This window comes from Episyrphus balteatus, chromosome 2, assembly GCF_945859705.1.
Source record: "Episyrphus balteatus chromosome 2, idEpiBalt1.1, whole genome shotgun sequence".
Lineage (NCBI taxonomy): Eukaryota > Metazoa > Arthropoda > Insecta > Diptera > Syrphidae > Episyrphus > Episyrphus balteatus.
This window is the reverse complement of record NC_079135.1, coordinates 18,438,861-18,456,098: the sequence shown is the minus strand read 5'-3', so window position 1 is coordinate 18,456,098 and position 17,238 is coordinate 18,438,861. Positions and strand designations below refer to the sequence as shown.

Genomic DNA, 17,238 nt, shown 5'->3' with positions numbered 1-17,238 from the left:
TATTTTCATACCTCTCTCTGAACACATTCATCTGTCACATTTCTCATCAGCTGTTTGACAGCACTGCCAGCATGCAAGCAACTTTTCTATTTATTTTGACAGGTGTTTTGCATTTTTCTTCTTCTTTTTTTTTTGCTTTCAGGTTCTTCTTTCTTTTTATTCAATTTTCTCACATTCCATTCTTTGACAGGTAGAATGTGTGTAAAGTGAAAAATTTTGTTTTTTTTTGTAAACATTTTCCAACAATCGACACCAACAAAAAAAAAAAAAACTCTAATTCTTAAATTATATTTGTTCGTCCTTTCCACCCAAAGAAGTTAAGATTATTTAACTTCTGAAAATGGACAATAAAAAGGATATTTACAATTTATGGGTACAATATACAACAAAAGTAAGTCTGGAAAGGGGGATAAATGAGACACTCAATTTTTTCATGTTTTCTTACAATTCCAATTACTTTTTTTTTAAGTTTCTAATTAAGAAATTATAAGTTTATTATCAGTTAAAGGACTACGCCTTGTCCCTTTTGGGAAAAGTATTTTATAGTAATTTAGAAAAAAAAAGAAAGGAAAACGAAGCTCCTTCCCACGTAATCAGCAAAAAAACAAGCGAATTTTTGCAGCTTTTTGTTGTTGCGTCGACGTCGTCGTTGTTAACTCTCGTTTTCGTCGTTGTTGTATTCAAGTAAAATTATACCCCCTTTTCTCAAATGAAGCTTATTTTTATTATGTTAACTCTCCTCCCTAAGGCCAGTTAACTTGCTTATATAACTAACACCTTCGATAGCTTATTATTTGTTTACTTTTTTCCAATTCGTTTCACCTGTTCCACTATGGTTGTTTTAATTAACTGAATGACGAATTCTATTTTCAAGAATTCATTGAACGTTTTGTGACAATTTAGAAGAATCAAATTGTCATCGATTTGGATCAGGACAATTGTCAGCGATGGGATTGATTCATTGATTGTTATTTGGGGTGTAAGATGCACTGCGACCTATAAGATCTATTGTGGCCTTCTATTCAGCTATCTGAGTTAGTTCCTTATTTTATAGCTCCTAAATCCTTTCAGGAAATTGAGTATTTGGGGTATTTTCATAGCGTTAAATTTTTTCTCTTCGACCTGGTAGCGACCCAGGTGTTTGAATCTTTGGGGTATTAGTGCATTGCAACTACCAAGAATGTGATCTATCTATCAAAATATGTAGGTGCCTTCTTAATTTACAGTGGCCCGTGAGAAGACCAGTGATTAATCTGAGGTTATTCCTACTTAGACTGATATATGATTTGTAACGTTCTTGGTTGTAGTTCCCAAGAAGAATTTTCGCTTGTCTCAGTTTTGGTAGTTCTGTCCAGTTTTTTGCTCTCCTGGTTTTCCTATACACTCCAATACTATATTGAAGTTGATTTCGTAGGATTTAAGTGCTTTTAGTGCAGCTTGACTACACTGGTCGGCAAAGAAACAAAAAAAAAGTCGGGAGCAAGAACTCTGTAAGATGATATTAATTAACTTGAGTGTGCTAAATTCATCACGTCTAGTTTTTGAGCTCTACTCATCACTTTTTTCGCTATAAAATCTTAAAAACTAATTTTAAATTAAATACTTTTTATTGTTTGGTCTAAAATATATATTTTTCCGTATAATTTTGCTTTTTTTTTTATCCATATCAGTAGTCGAAAACTGGAATTCACTTCTAATCTGCTTCAAAAAAACATTACTTACGTTAACCACTAAGATTTTGAGGTATCATAAATTAATATTTCAAATATCTTTTGGAAAAAAATCATTTTGTAAAAGAATAAACATATTTAAGACGATAAAATATATAGCTTTTTGAAATTGCATACAGCTATGGACAAAGAAATAGCACACTTTTGATTTTTCTTACAAAAATTGGATTTATTTGGGACCTTTTAACTTATATATTATAATTTTTATATCAGGGCATGCATTAGCTTATGGGGATACATAAAATTAATAATTATAAATTATTTTATTTCAATTCAATTTTTAAAAATTATAATTTGTAGAGAATACCCTTTTTTCTTGTGGACAAAGAAATAGCACACATTCCGAAAATCATGAAAATAATCATTTCTAAGCTAAAATTCTTACAATATCCAATAAATTCAGTACTACTAAGTTGGTAACTTGTTAGTAGACCACAGTTTTTCAAAGTTCCTTCGCACCTCTTTGGTAAACTTTCAACTAACGTCTGGTATCCACTTTGTGGAGTACGGTACCACGTTTCTTTGATTCTGGCCCAAAGATCGTTTGAATTTTCTTTTCCCACGCTTAACCTTGACATCAATTTATAAATTTTCTATGGGGTTAAGATCGTGAATTTGAGATGGCTAGGTGCAAACATCGATTTTTTCGTCCGAAAACCTATCTTGTACTATTTCTGATGCATGTTTGGGTCATTGTCATGTATGAATATCTAAATAACTGGCGAGAAATATTTTTCCTCGGTATTCTAATGTAATATTAAGACAAAAGAATTTATCAATTCTGCCATCCACCTAACCAATGGGTCTTTACCATGCCAAGAAAATGTGCCCCAGACCAAATTTCTATTTGCTCTTTCTAAATAAATGGCTTTATCCATCATTTATTCGAAAAATTTAGAGTTTAAGCTAATTGAGAAGGATTTTTCCCTTGACTATGATGAAGATCAAAAGTAACTCTCCCTTTTTTCGCAGTTTAATAATTTGTTCTGCCTATTTTTTTCAAAAATACTTGTTAATTAAATAGTAGCAATAAAATGAATGCATTTTCGTCTACAACTTTTGAACGCGGAATAAAAACTTAACGGTTAAACAAATGTGTGCTATTTCTGTGTCCACTAGCGAAAGAGACAAAAAAAGCATTATATTGCTAGTGCAAATAAATATAGAAAATAAGGGTACTTTTAAGATATTTTTGTCTCCATCACTTTATTTCGACAATATAATAGAAGAAAAAAATTTATAAAAAGCATTCCTAATATCTAAAATTCGATTCGCATGATTTTTCTCAATAGTGTGCTATTTCTCTGTCCATGGCTGTAAGTAGTTTTGCAATAAAAAATTTAACGGTGATGTAATTCGATGCCAAAAGTCCCAAAAAAAAAAGTTTTTGTCCTCTTAATATTAAAATACTTAAAAAATGTGACGTGCCAGTGAAATTTTGACTTCGGATTCGGAATCAGCACACACAAATCGTTTAGAAAAGTATGGTTCGGTTCAAGCTTTATTTTCGTTGCCGACCAGTGCTATCAGATATAATGGCAATGTTTTTAATTCGAGGTTTATTTTTGCACATTTTACAATGGAATTTACCTCGGCTTGAAAGACACTTGGGGATTAACCCATTGGAACGGAGAGTTTGGTATTAGGCCCAAAGACGCCTGCCCCTGTACCTTTCGCTGTTCTCGACCCGTCTGTATACCATTTGATGGTATTTTCTTTGAATGATTAGTTGATAGATTCACCTACCCAATTGTAGTTTTTCACAAAGTTATAGTTTGTGACTATGGCATCTGTTGGAAAGTCATGAAAGTTTTCTTCTGGGAATCTGGACAGGAATTCTCTTTCTCTGTTGCCTATGCATTTTCTAGCCCCAGTTTCTTCCGAATACAGCAATTCGTTGGCTTAATTTTGTTTACTTTTTGCCAATTCATTTCACCTGTTCGACTATGGTTTTTGTTAATTCACAGAATGACGAATCCTATTTTCGGGAATTCATTGAACGTTTTGTGACAATTTGGAAGAATCAAATTGTCATCGATTTGGATCAGGACGATTGTCAGCGATGGGATGATGTTAAACCAGATAGTGGTCCGCATTTGGGTCGATTGCCCGATGAGCTATTACCGGCAATTGGTAAATTTATTATTATTGCTCGTGATCAAAGTGAACAGGTAAGTTGAAATTGTATTTACTGCAAAGAAAAATGGATAATTTGGTTTTGTATTTTTCAGGGAGAACTTAGTGAGAATTCATTAAAAGAAATTGCTATTCTAATTGACTGTCTCATCATTATTTGTCGACATTTTGAAAACATCCTGGCGGTCATCAAGTATGAATATAAATCCAATTTGATTGCAATTTTGGGAAATGTATTTAAACATGTAAGTATTGTTTTAATGAATTTATCTATATTCGACAAATACTCTTAGGTATATTTTAAGATAAAATGTACTTTATGATGCATATTATGAAGCTTGTCTTGAAGTACATCGTAGTAATGCATCATAGAAAAACTTCTCCAACTGATTCAGTTCTGTCATCTGTTTAGAAGTTTGTTTCCGAATCATTTTTTTTTTTTGCGTTTTCAAATAATAATGCTTTCGCCTAGATAAAAGCAGTATTTTTTTTTTCTGCTCTTGAAACTCTTTCCTGGATTCTTAATCCTTTGACATTGGGCATTGGACTAGAAAGATTATCCAGCTTATAGCTTAAATAGAACTCAAATTGATACTGCAAATTCACATTCCAGAATGCCTTAATTTAAAATCATGCTAGCCTAAAAAAGAGACAAGTAAGAAAAGGAACTCAACAGCCCAAAAACCATCCAAATCAGTAGGATATAAGACATCCTTCCAGCTTAACTTTAAATAAATTCAAATTGGCACCAAAGAATTCTAGATTTGCTTAAAATAGAAGAAGTAATCTTAAAAGATGATTCAGATCATATTACTGTAATTATAAAACACGATGAAGGGGTTTGATGGAAAGAGACAGATTAAAGTAACGTCTAATCGTTTGGTATTCTTAAGTAAATTTTATAAATCCTTTGTTAAAGCTTACATAGCCATTAAGTAGGCAGGTACGTCATGCGACTTAACGACTACTCAAATGACTTTTGCAAAAAACTGTATGAATGAAGAGAAAAGAATTCCTCACCTTCTCAACTGATTTTTGTATTTGTATTGTAGGGAAAAACTAAAAAAAAACTCGAAACAATTTTGGTTTCCTTTAAAAGTTCTACTCAAAATTTAAATTTTAAACTAGTAAATGCGCAGATTAAAAAAAAAAACCAAGAAATTCTATGCTGCTTAATCAACTGATGCAATTTTACTCTACTTGCCTTCACATTATTAAGCACGTAATTTATAGGATTGAATAAATTGAATTATAATCTTCAAAACACCCTTTATTTATGTATGTGATTCGATTTGCGCAGTAAAAACCATCATAATGACTTACTTAGTCTGATGCGCTGTTGGTGTCAATGCAATAACTTTAAGTTTGATAAAAGCGTTTATGAGCCATATCTTAATTATGTTCACTCACTTAATATATTTTTCTTATATTAGAATTGAAATCAGATTTTAATACATGCTTTTACAAGTATTTCACCATTCATTCTTCTTCTTCCTTTTTCTCGGCGCTGTTATGATCTCGATGTCGAGGGGATCATAACTATCCCACGTTACTGCTTCACACTAGTGATCCGCTTGTGGGGTTCGCCGGGTTGACCTCAGAAATCGGCGGCAAGCCTCCCGGTTTTGTATTGTTCCATTTCTAAGGCCAACTGAATGCTGGTGTTTTTGCATTTGCTTGTACCAGGAGTTTTTAGGCCTACCTTTCTTTTTATTTCGTGTTGGAACGTTGTATGATATTGCTTTTTTGACGGGGTTCTCAGGATCTCTCCTTTGAACATGGCAATACCAACTGAGTCGGTCGTGTTCAATTTTTTGGGAGATGGTGTTTTTAACATGAAGGCTTCCTCGGATCTTCGTACTTCTAATTCTATCAAGCTTTGTTACTCCTGCTGTCATACGAAGCATCTTCATCTCAGCTGCCGTTAACTTACTCTCATACTTTTTGTACATTGTCCAACATTGTGAACCGTATGTGAGTGCTGGACGCACAACTGCGGTGTAGAGCCTTCCTTTCAGCTTAGGGGGCATTTTTCGATCACAGAAGATAGCAGAATTTTCCCGCCACTTCATCCACCCTACGCTTACGCGATGATTGATATCGTCATCACAAGTACCTTCGTTATTTATCATAGACCCCAGATATTTAAACTTTTCACACTTGGGAAGCACTACACCATCCAAATAAATGTCAGGAATAGGCCTGTGTGGATCAGAAAATGGGCAGCATAGGTATTCTGTCTTTCTCGCGCTTATGCGGTACCCATTACCTTCTAGAACATCCACCCATACATCAAGTGCTCGTTGCAGGGATATCGGGTCTTCACTTATGAAGGCTCCATCGTCAGCAAAGAATAACTGATGCACTTTTGGGTCCGTCACTTTGCCTTCAAGCAGGTAATCAAGAACGGTAATAAAGAGCAGAGGACTCAAGACGCTTCCCTGGTGTACACCTACTGTGATTTCGAATTCTTCGGTGACTCCAGCTGCACATCTTACTTTAGTAACTGCTCCATCATACATGTCCATAATTATCCGCACATAGGTTTCCGGAACTCCTTGTTGTCTGAGGGCCACCCATATCAGATCTCGTGGTTGTCGATCGAATGCTTTTTCAAAATCAACCAATACCACATGCAAATCCTCCAAGGAATCTCGATGTTTTTCCATAATGATTCTGATACTCTGGATTGCATCTGTGGTTGATTTACCCGCAACAAACCCGCACTGGTCATCAGATAGCCTTATTATTTTCCGCAGTCGGCTACCCAAGACTCGCTCAACGATCTTCATGGTGTGTGACATCAGCTTAATCGAACGGTAATTATCACAGCTTCGAGTATCACCCTTCCCTTTGTATATTGGAAGAAGGTAACTTTCCCTCCATTGATTAGGCATTCGATCACCTCGTATAAGCTTGGAAACAAGAACCATGAGCCATCTATTTCACCATACATTATAGCGTGAAAATAACAAAAATAACTGGTTCAAATTTCCTTCTGATTTTTGTGTAATGTTTTTACATACATAATATCAAATAATTTAATAAAATTATATTTTACTTTTCAGGCATCAGAAAACAAAAAAGCAACACCAGCTACTATCCAAGTATTCAAAAGCTTTTCACATTTCCTTGAAGTTATGTATGATCCATACCTGACGTGGCGAAGTTTTCTAAAAGGAATAATCGCTGATTATCAACAATTATCATACAAACCACATTCCGTTCATGTAGAAATTATTCCTTTTATTTATGGTAATTTTTTTTTAATTTTTTATAATGTGAATTTTTTGTAATTATAAATTTGATTTATTTAGATTGTTTTCAAAATGATGATATTTTGAGATTTTTTGAAATTGGTGGATCATTAATACACATTCTTGGTGCAGTTGTTTCTGGATCACAGGTAATGTTTTAAATGTTTTTTTCTTCATCGCTCTTTTTGCTTCTTTTTCGCATATAACAAAACTCTGTCAAAAGTAAGCTTTATGTTTGAATTTGTCAATGTTTATTGTATAACTTATTTTCGATCAATCGAAAACAAATCTTTAAAAATAATCAATGTTGAAAATAAAATAAAAACAAAAAAAAAATTGCAGAAAACCTTAACAACTACTGTCAGAAATAAATCAGCTTATATGTCCTCTTCTTTTGGTGATGGGATAGATAGTTGTGATCATTCGGTGAGTTTAACAGTTTTGTCTTCTAAATCTTATAATTCCATGGAACAAATGCATGAGTTTGCATGGAACACAAGCACAAGCAAATTTAACAACATAAATAATACTAACAACTCACACTTTTCTTACTAAACGTTTGATGTTGTCTTTAATTTAATTCTTTTAATCTAACTATGTACATTGCAATTTAATTTTTAGCATTTTAATTAATTTAAGTCATTTATTTTTTTTATCAAATAACTTTTCAAATTTACACATTGCACTGCAAAGGCTTTTTTAAATTTTTACTAAAATGAAATATTATTGTAAATAAATTCTGAAAAGATATCTTAAACCTATTTATGGAAACCAAAGTCAAAGGTGTTTATGACACACCCCATTTTCGATACTAACTTATATATAGTGGTTTTTTATTGTTTATTTTTTTTTTTAACTAATGAATAGTTAAACCATTAAGTTCCATTTTATTAAGTCTCCAATACATTTAAATTCCCCATTAAAAACTTAAAAAACTTTCAAATCGCATACAAATTTTAAAATATACTTTTTTAAATGGCGACTTCAAATTTTTAATGGAGTGGGAATAAAATTGCCAAAAGAGCTTCTTAATTCTCTGTTCACTGCTTCAATTCAATATTTTGGATAAAACCGAAAAATTTACTTGAACTTGAATACTTCACTAAAGAAACTTTTTGGGAAAACATTTTTCTGTTACAAAGTAGGGAAGAAATGCTAACATCGAGACAGTGAGACAATATATTTTTTTCTTTTCTGAAAGCAAGCATAGTAAAGCTAGTTTGGGTCCTAAACTTTTGAAAAAGCATATATTAAAACACTTAAGTGTCCCAACGGGCAACCACAAACGGTTTTCTAACTAGATTCTAATTATTTACCAAATCTCGAACATGGTTCTGATGGTTAACGATTTGACTGTTCCCGTTGTATTGACAGCAACATAAAATAACAAAATCATGTTCACATGTTTCTAAGATTTCCAAAACGCAAGTACACAAAGAACTTATTAGTTCTGATACTTAGTTCGAGAAAAATCTCTGACCGTTCTGACCATCAGAAACCAGTTTGAGATTTGCTTAAATGCGTGTTGGAACATCCCTCTGTTTTGGAAAAGCGAATTTGTTTTGCACCAGTTATCTGATGGTTTGGTGGCGTGTGAGAACAAACAGGACATCTTTACTCGTTTCGACTGATGTCGAATTCCTTTAAAAAAAAATCGAATTAAAATCCATCTTTACTGATTTACTGAAAAAAAAAAAATTGCTTCCAAATCGATTTCGAATTAGACATGAAACGAAATATAAAAAATGGACGCATTTTGTTCAACTTGTAATATTGTTGCACGACGAAATCTTAAAATCTCTTTAAAAAAAAAATCTTTAAACGGCTTATAAAAAATTCGATAGTTAAAAAATGGATTTCTTAAACCAAAGATTATTATCTTATTACTAAGACCTTATTAATATTCATCAAAATTGAAAGATGCGTTCTTCCAAAAAATTTATATAGCTAAAATGGTTGTTTGACGTTCATGTACGCTTTGAAAAGAGCATGAAAATCTACAGAAAAATTGGACAACTCCAGCACTTTTTTTTATTTTTTTTGTTTTTGAATGCAATTTTGTTTAATTGTTAAATAATTTTTGGTATTTCAATGGTTTTAAAATACATATGTCGATGTTATTTATATGCAGTTCCTATTTTTTTGTCCCAACTAAGATATTTGTACTGTATGTCTTAATTTTTCTTATAAGATTCTAATGTTACTTAAAATGAAAATGAGATCTTACACATACACATTGTCCAATGCCTTTTTTCACATTAAATAAAAAAAAAACAAAATTCCACAGATATTTAAAAACAATATTTTTGGTTACATGCAACATTTTTCCTATAAAAAAAAACTAATTAAAAATATAAATCGAATAGCGTAATGGAATGCGTGCAATTTGTCCAGCAACAATATCAGTTTTAATGAAACTTCTCGCCAAATGGGAAACTGAAAATAAGCTGCGTAATGTTTCTTTGAAATGTTGTGCTCTAATGATAATGGTTCTACAACGCTCTAGTCCTGAAGAAGTAAGTAACGACATTTATATTCAAATTTAATAATATAACGACTAAAACTTTAAAAATCTAATTTAAATTTCAGCGCCAAATTGAACTCACTACAATAATTCAACTCTATTGTGATGTAATAAATCAACTTCTTAAAACCGAACAATTCAAAGGTGAAACCTTCGACATTGCCATCGAAGAAGATGATGACAACGATGTCAATGAAGATTTAGGTGTCGATGTAAATGCACTATCCGATACAATTGCAAATATTGCCAATTTCCTATCGGATTGCAAAAATTCCAAACATATTTGCATTGCTATAATCGAAACGAATTTATTAGACTTACTTATTGGCATTCCAAATGAAATCAAAAGTTGGAATTTAAACCACACTATGATCTCGTATAATACAATTAGAACTCTTGCGGTTGTGACACATGCTTCAATAAAAGCTGCAGAAATAGTCCGATCGAGTGATAAAATTGATAAACTCTTTCGTGGATTGAAAACTCTGGGTGCTCCAGAGGAGAAATTACTCGAAGCATGTTTTGGTTTGGCATTTAATAAAGAAAGTGAAGCAATTATGTTGCCAGAAGTGATTATTAAGATTATCGAATGGATTCCTGATATAAATGAAAGAGAACAAATATTCATTAGTGGATTACTTGTTAAAGGCTGTTCAAGTAGTTATACAAGGTTTGATTAAAAATTTGAGTTCTAAAAATAGTTAAATAAATTTGATTTTGTTTTACAGCAAATCAGTTGCATGTGAAAATCGAACAATCAAAGCAGCTTGTGAGTGTCTTCAGCACTTTGAAAAACTCTCCGAAATATGTATTCAAAATCTAATCAAACTTATAGAGGAACTATCTAAACTTAGCATCATTCCAATTGAACTTAAACGTGTTATGTCTTTGTTGAAAAACGAAACAAAGTTTCCACAATCAAAACAATTACTACAGGTACCCAAAATTCCAGCCAAATCAGATTCTAATTTTTATTTTAAAATGACTCTCTCTTCTAGACCCTTGTGACTATATCTCTCCAAAGTCTAACCAACGGAAACTTATGCTCCCAATATTTTAATCTCAACAACGAAAACGATGGAATCATTGTTCCCGATATAAAATCATGGACAATGTCTGGTTCATATGGTTTTATATTTCATATTTTATTAAAACTCAACGACGTAAATGATACGGCAGAAAAGAATTCTGGAAAAAACTTTCGCCGTATGTTACTTAAGTAAGATCTACACCAATTTTTTATATAAGACAATAAGATGTCATATTTTATTTTTTTTTAATAGCCTTCGGACAATCAATAATACCGGTTTTGAAATATTTATTCAAAATAATGGTAACATCGTTGTGGCTGCTCTAACTCGCAGAGAATATCTCACATCGTCGGTAATGTCGAAAACCCTTCTCGATGGTCAATGGCATTATGTGACAGTTGCAATAACCCCTCCGAAAAGACCATTCTCTTATAGCCAAATTAATATATTTGTGGATTTTATTCAAAAATTAAGTGCAACGTTGAAAGTTCAAGCTGTTAATGAGGTAAAATTCTCAAACAAATTTGAAAAACAAGTTTTTGAATTTAATTTCTGTATTTTTATAGCCATTTTGTTTTTGTGCCATTGGATCAAATCAATTGCCATCAAGACTCAGCGAGCCCCAACAAGCAGACAGACTAAGTCGATCAGCATCTCAAGAAAGCACCTCATCACCATCGTCTTACAGAGGAATGTTGCCAAGCATACTTGAACGAACTTTATCCACAAATGTAAGTTCCTATGAAATTCTTGTTAAATAGTTCTGTTCATCATCTATTTTTGTAGGTTTCAAACTATTTTACTCTACCACTTCGAACCAGTACCACATCTTTCGATCCGAATGTGAAAAACTTTCCAATTGGCATGCAAGATACCGTTTTTGGAGAACAAACTCATTTAAATGGACAAATTGGATCTGTTTTGTTGGCCGAACCCACTACAAATCTTAAAACTATCTTCGATGGAGGAGCTAATTTTGCATCGATTTTCTCGCAAGACAATGAACTTTTAGATCTAACTTCTAGATTTGTATTCTGTTATTCGGGTGGTGCTTATAGTCATGATTATTGTCCTGACTTAATACCGAGTGGAAAATATCCAGGAACTATATCTGCACAACATTGTCGTATTGTTAAAATTCAAGTAAAACTCAAAATATTTACCATTTCAAAGAATTTTTTTTGATAAATTTTGATATATTTTGTAGGATACAATCAATAGTATTGGAGGAATACAATCTCTTCTACCTATTCTTCATAGAATTACCAAAGAAAAAAATGATTTCTCTCTCTCAACTGATAGCAGTGAATCGGAGAATTTAACTGCTGAAACTATTAAAACACCAACAATGGAAGAATTTTCTGATTGGGAGGTTCTATCATCGAATTCGTATACCGAATGGAAAATGATTCAACATCCAATAGCGAGTTTTATGTGTTTCTTACGCTACATAACTCATGATCATGAAAATAACCAAGAGAATCTTCTAAATAGTGAAAGTTTATCGATAATTGGAATGATGTTACAAAAATGTAGTGCCAAACAATTTGATGTGAATGCTTTAATGGCAACTCATCTGTTTATTGAATCAATTCAAAATCAAAAAGCTAGAGCTAATGTTAATCTTCTTGATGCTCTTTACACAGAAATTGCATTTAATTTTGGAATTTGGTCAAAAATGCATTTTCAAATTACTCTTGGACATGTTCAATATTTGAGTGCAATGATTAAAAATGATCGAAAATATTTTCGTAAGAAATTTGGAGTTCAATTCTTTTTGGATATAATAAGACAATATTATGGTACACCAGAAAATATTACAGCTGATGATGCTGTAACTATAAGATCTACTTTACTTGCTATAATTCGATTTTATATACAAAAAGATGTTAATGTTAAAGAAATTCATACAATCATTTCATTTTTGGCATCGGTTAAGCATGAACATATTTTGATTGAATTTCTGGAAATGATGATATTTCATTTGAAGAGTAAAAATTGTAAAGATCAAATGATTTTGTTGCTGCATGAACCACAGACGGCGAATTTGTTGTATAATTTGTTTATTGAGAAGATACATGGTGTGGAGGTGCAGGAAGCTGCTATTCGGGTAAGTTTTCTTTTTGTTGTTGTTTGTTTTTATAATAAACTTGTCTCAGTATGAACGACTGGGTCGCACGTTATTGTTTTAGAAAGAAATAAAAACAATAAAAAATAATAGGATTTAATGAGTAATCCTAAAAGTGCGATTGGGGTTAAATAATTCAATTTTTAATTCTATTACTCAAATGGGGTAAGAAATCGTTATCGAAAAAAATTGTTTTTATTTTCGTTTTAAATTTTAACTCAACAAACGTCTTAGGTAGTTGTTAAAGAGAAATTTAAAAACAATTCTATGGAGAATACCATACATCAAAATGTAGACTTTTCTTAAAAATAAGTACACAATTTTATTTGTGATAAAATCACTAAAGTTTTTAAACAACAAATGAGGAACGTATGGATGATTTTCTGTTTTTGAAAATAAGATTCCAAAAGACTCTCTTCAGAGTCCATTAGTGTTGCCTATGGCTAAAGAAAGACAGACAGTAGAATTATTGGACCGTTTCATCTTAATGTTAAGATTGAATGGTATTTCCAGTTTCAATATTTTTCAAAATCATGAATTGAAGTAGTGTAAATCGCAAGTAAAAATTTATTGTTAAGAATAAATGGTCCCAAATTTAGTATAGATATCATGCAGGTAATTTTTTTCTTTTGAGGTTTACAAAATTGTATTTAAAATTTGATATTCTGATTATATAAATCTTTATGCAGATCGAGCTAAATTTTAGCTCCCTTACATTATTTTCAAAATTTAGACGAGCTTTAATTTATGCAAGAATTACGCACAGTAGCTAAAAAATCACATTTTCGTTGGCAACACATTTTTAATTTCTCACAATTTAGAGCATGGAATAAATGGGTTTTATTTAAAATCTTCAAAAAAAATTGTGATTTTTGGACCCACTACCCACTTTAACATTAAAAACAATGCGTCAAGCCCTTGAAATAAAATGTTCTCTTATCACTTATTCCTTTTTGCCGAAAATAACTTTTCAAGTCCGGAAAGTGGGAAATTTTGTTCTTCAAAATGAGAATTCGTTCGAATTTTGTTATATGTTGTTTGGCTATATTGACTCTTATAGAAAATGATATTTTCCTACATAGAGGCAGAGTTCAATTAATTCACGGTCTGATGCATAAAGCAACTGTACTTTTATTCGGAACAATGTAAAAAGGCCAACAAAAAACTATTAAACTAATCATTTTACCAACCAAAAAGTACATATTTGTTTTCAATATTCTTTTAAAAGCTTATGTTTCCTAACTTTTTTTTTTTTTGGTTTATCCTAAATATAAAAAAGGTCTTTTTGATTTTGTTTCCAATATAAATAATAAATTTAACAATCTGTAACTTTTGAGAGCGAATACGTGGGTCCCATTTAATTGTTTTTAAAAATATTTCAAACTATTTTCGAACTATGTAATTAAAAAAATCTAAACTGTTTCAACTTTTCTTCCCATTTAGTTTATAGATTGTCTTCTAACATCATCACGAGTTCATCAAAAATACAAACAAATCATCCGTCTACATGATCCTTCTTTAGAAAGTTCACTCTTTCCTGGATTTTTCTCCTTTATGATACCAATGACTTTAAGTTCAACAATTCTATTTCACATGGTCGATGAAATTCTATCCTCAGAAACAGATTATTCAGGAATTGTGTTTCTAATTCATCACATTTCTTCATGTGAACTACCAGTAAAATTAGAAATAGCCAAAAGGCTTCTTCAAACAACATTCCTTAAACAAAATTCATCACAATCAATAGCAAAACAACCTGGATGGCAAGAATCTATTGCCAGATTATTGATACGTAAGCCAATAACAAGTGCTAAACCAGATGAAGAGAAACGTAAAAGTTTCGGAATAAATCTCAATGATGTACTGCTTGAAGAAAATGCAGATTTCCTTAATCAATCGGACTTGATAAGTTTCTGTGAACATGCAGTAGATTTGGAGGAGTTACAACGAGAAGGCAAAGATGGTGCTTTGATTTTGAATGAAATTCAAGCTAGTGTCACTGAAGCTGCTAATGTTATCGAGAGTGAAATTAAAGGTAAAGAAGTCACAAATAAATGTGAAATGGTTTCTTATCATTTTTCTTGTTTTTTATTATAGAATTGGCTGGTTCGGTATCTGGAGCTGTAGCAGAAAATATATCCAGTGTTTATTCGATTATAAGACAGAGGACATCAGAGATTCACGACACATTTGAATCACTGACAATGGGTGGTCCATTAGAACATGGGGTAGAGGGACATGGTAGAGAAGGAATGCTTCCAAGACAACGTACTTCGTCAAATAGTTCAGGAAGTTCATCGCAATCACCGAATAGCAGTGCAAAAAACAAAGACTCTATTGATGTAAGTACTTATAAGCTCTCACAATAGTCCTAAAATCGAATTAATTGGTGTTGTATTCTTAGATGGCAGGATTTGATTTCTCACCTGAAGCAGATGTAGACATGGAAGAGCAATTAGTCTATTTAGTCACGAATATTTTGTTCTCAATCTTCTGGAAAGGAGTCAGTAATGAAAATCCTCAGTGCTGGAAGGTAAATTTGGTTTTCCTACTCTTTTTCATCTGTTTAATCGACTTTTAACTTTAATTCAGGAAAGAGGCCAAGTCCTTGGATGTATTAATTTACTTGCATTGAACAATGAACTCATAGCATCACATTTATCTCTACGACTTCGTATTCTAGAAATGGCTGTTGAAGCATCACTCTCTGATCTGGCAGAACATGGACATCAAACTTTGATTAATCAAGAAGTAAATTTGTAATTCTTTGTAAGCTAAGTCAAGTCTTAATTTCTTTCCTTATAGAATGCATCACAAATTTTAAGAATGGTTTATGACCTTGTCGTACTTGGGTCAAATGAAGATGAATCAAAAAAATGCTCGACAAAACTTTTAGATGGAGTTTTAGCACTCTTAGATGCTCTCATGGTATTCCAACAATCAACTTCAGATGATTGGTCTGATATGATCAGATTATGTCTAGGATTATTATTAAAGTGCTCACATCATCCAAATCCTGGTGTGGTAGCAATGGCTACTGCAAAATTACATGCTATTTTACAAAGTCGAAATTCTGAAGATCCAGCTGAAATGGCATATCTTTTGTTTAGTATAAACAAAGCTTTAGATGATGCTATTGAAGGTAAATTTAAAATAGATGTGTTAAGAGGAGAAAATAATGACATTGAATTAATTTGCAGTTGGCAATCCAGAACAATATTCATTCCTAATGCCTGTAATGAAGGCAATGCTTGAAAAATGTCGTGGCGTATTTAATTTAGAAACAAATCTACCAGATCTACCACCAACATCATCAGGTCCAGTGTTTTTTAATGATTTTCAAATGTATAGCACCAGTCGGAAATGGAAGAATTTCATTGAGAAAATGGTAAGTGATGAATTTAAATACAATGAAACATATTATTCGATTAGACACTTCAATGCCTCATCGGACGAAACCAATCGAATATGAGTTCTTTTAACTAAGAAGTGGGTTGATCATTAAACGGTCATATTTTTATACTTCTCAGTACATTCTCGATTAACGCAACTAATTAAAACAATTGTAGTTGCAATGACCGATTAAATATTTTTTAAGCTCAATCTGAGATGAAAAGCGAAAATAACCAACACTAACAAATATATTTATTGCAACAAAATTTTTTTCAATAAAATATATTTGATATGAAACAAAACAAATGGAAGTTAATTCATTAAGATAAGTACGTAATTAGGTATGTTTAATTTTTTATATAATTTTGGTCAGTTCATCGAATTTTCGTATTGAAAGTTGCACTTATCGAGTCAATTTTTGTAGAAAAGTTGCGATTACTGCATCAACAATGCTGAAAATTGAGGTGTTACGAAAATCGAGGAGTTGCGTGAATCAAGAGTTGTGTTAATCGAGAGTGTACTGTATTTTTATTTATTTAATGTTTTTTTTATGAAAAAAGGTTTCCTTTTCAAGGTAGGGGAATTTTATTAAGGTTAATAAAATAAATCAAACGAACTTTATTATATTTAATTTTGCAATTATGATATTCCAATACTAGCCTATGAGCTGTACTTAGAGGATTAGAACATTAACAACAAAAAACCGCACGAAATAGAAACACATATCGTCGGCTTTGAGTGAAAAACAGCTAACTCCACTTTTACACTCCTTACACAAATATGTATTAAAAAAGAAAATATTTCTGAATGTTTGAATAAATCCAAAACAATATTTAAAGTTATCTTTCAGACTCCACACTACTAAATGAAAAAGAATTTGATGAGTTTTGAAAGCTTTGTGTATTTTTTATCAATTTCTAAAATCATTTTAATGTGGAGTTAGTAGGTGGCAGTTAGCAGGTTTACCTAACCCGGGTTGAAAATACATATATACTTCTTCATAAAAATTCGGCAGTAAAAATGATAAAAGAAATTTAAG

At 31.8% G+C, this 17,238-nt stretch overlaps 1 protein-coding gene across 2 annotated transcripts in view; it reads left to right on the top strand.

Annotated features, from left to right (window-relative positions):
* Nucleotides 1–230: 230 nt before the first annotated feature.
* LOC129912072 (neurobeachin-like protein 1) overlaps nucleotides 231–17,238 on the top strand; it is a 126,018-nt gene continuing 109,010 nt past the window's right edge. The window contains exons 1-20 of one of the 2 annotated variants that reach the window (XM_055990176.1): nucleotides 231–391; nucleotides 3,698–3,901; nucleotides 3,962–4,111; nucleotides 6,935–7,121; nucleotides 7,184–7,272; nucleotides 7,466–7,549; nucleotides 9,490–9,639; nucleotides 9,713–10,317; nucleotides 10,376–10,583; nucleotides 10,646–10,866; nucleotides 10,931–11,183; nucleotides 11,245–11,409; nucleotides 11,465–11,821; nucleotides 11,886–12,788; nucleotides 14,250–14,841; nucleotides 14,904–15,148; nucleotides 15,211–15,339; nucleotides 15,399–15,557; nucleotides 15,612–15,948; nucleotides 16,007–16,194. In XM_055990176.1, coding sequence (XP_055846151.1) covers nucleotides 341–391; nucleotides 3,698–3,901; nucleotides 3,962–4,111; nucleotides 6,935–7,121; nucleotides 7,184–7,272; nucleotides 7,466–7,549; nucleotides 9,490–9,639; nucleotides 9,713–10,317; nucleotides 10,376–10,583; nucleotides 10,646–10,866; nucleotides 10,931–11,183; nucleotides 11,245–11,409; nucleotides 11,465–11,821; nucleotides 11,886–12,788; nucleotides 14,250–14,841; nucleotides 14,904–15,148; nucleotides 15,211–15,339; nucleotides 15,399–15,557; nucleotides 15,612–15,948; nucleotides 16,007–16,194 — 5,277 coding nt within the window. In that variant the 5' untranslated portion in view covers nucleotides 231–340. The remainder of the gene's footprint in view (nucleotides 392–3,697; nucleotides 3,902–3,961; nucleotides 4,112–6,934; nucleotides 7,122–7,183; nucleotides 7,273–7,465; nucleotides 7,550–9,489; nucleotides 9,640–9,712; nucleotides 10,318–10,375; nucleotides 10,584–10,645; nucleotides 10,867–10,930; nucleotides 11,184–11,244; nucleotides 11,410–11,464; nucleotides 11,822–11,885; nucleotides 12,789–14,249; nucleotides 14,842–14,903; nucleotides 15,149–15,210; nucleotides 15,340–15,398; nucleotides 15,558–15,611; nucleotides 15,949–16,006; nucleotides 16,195–17,238) is intronic. The other variant, XM_055990177.1, reaches the window with a different exon arrangement.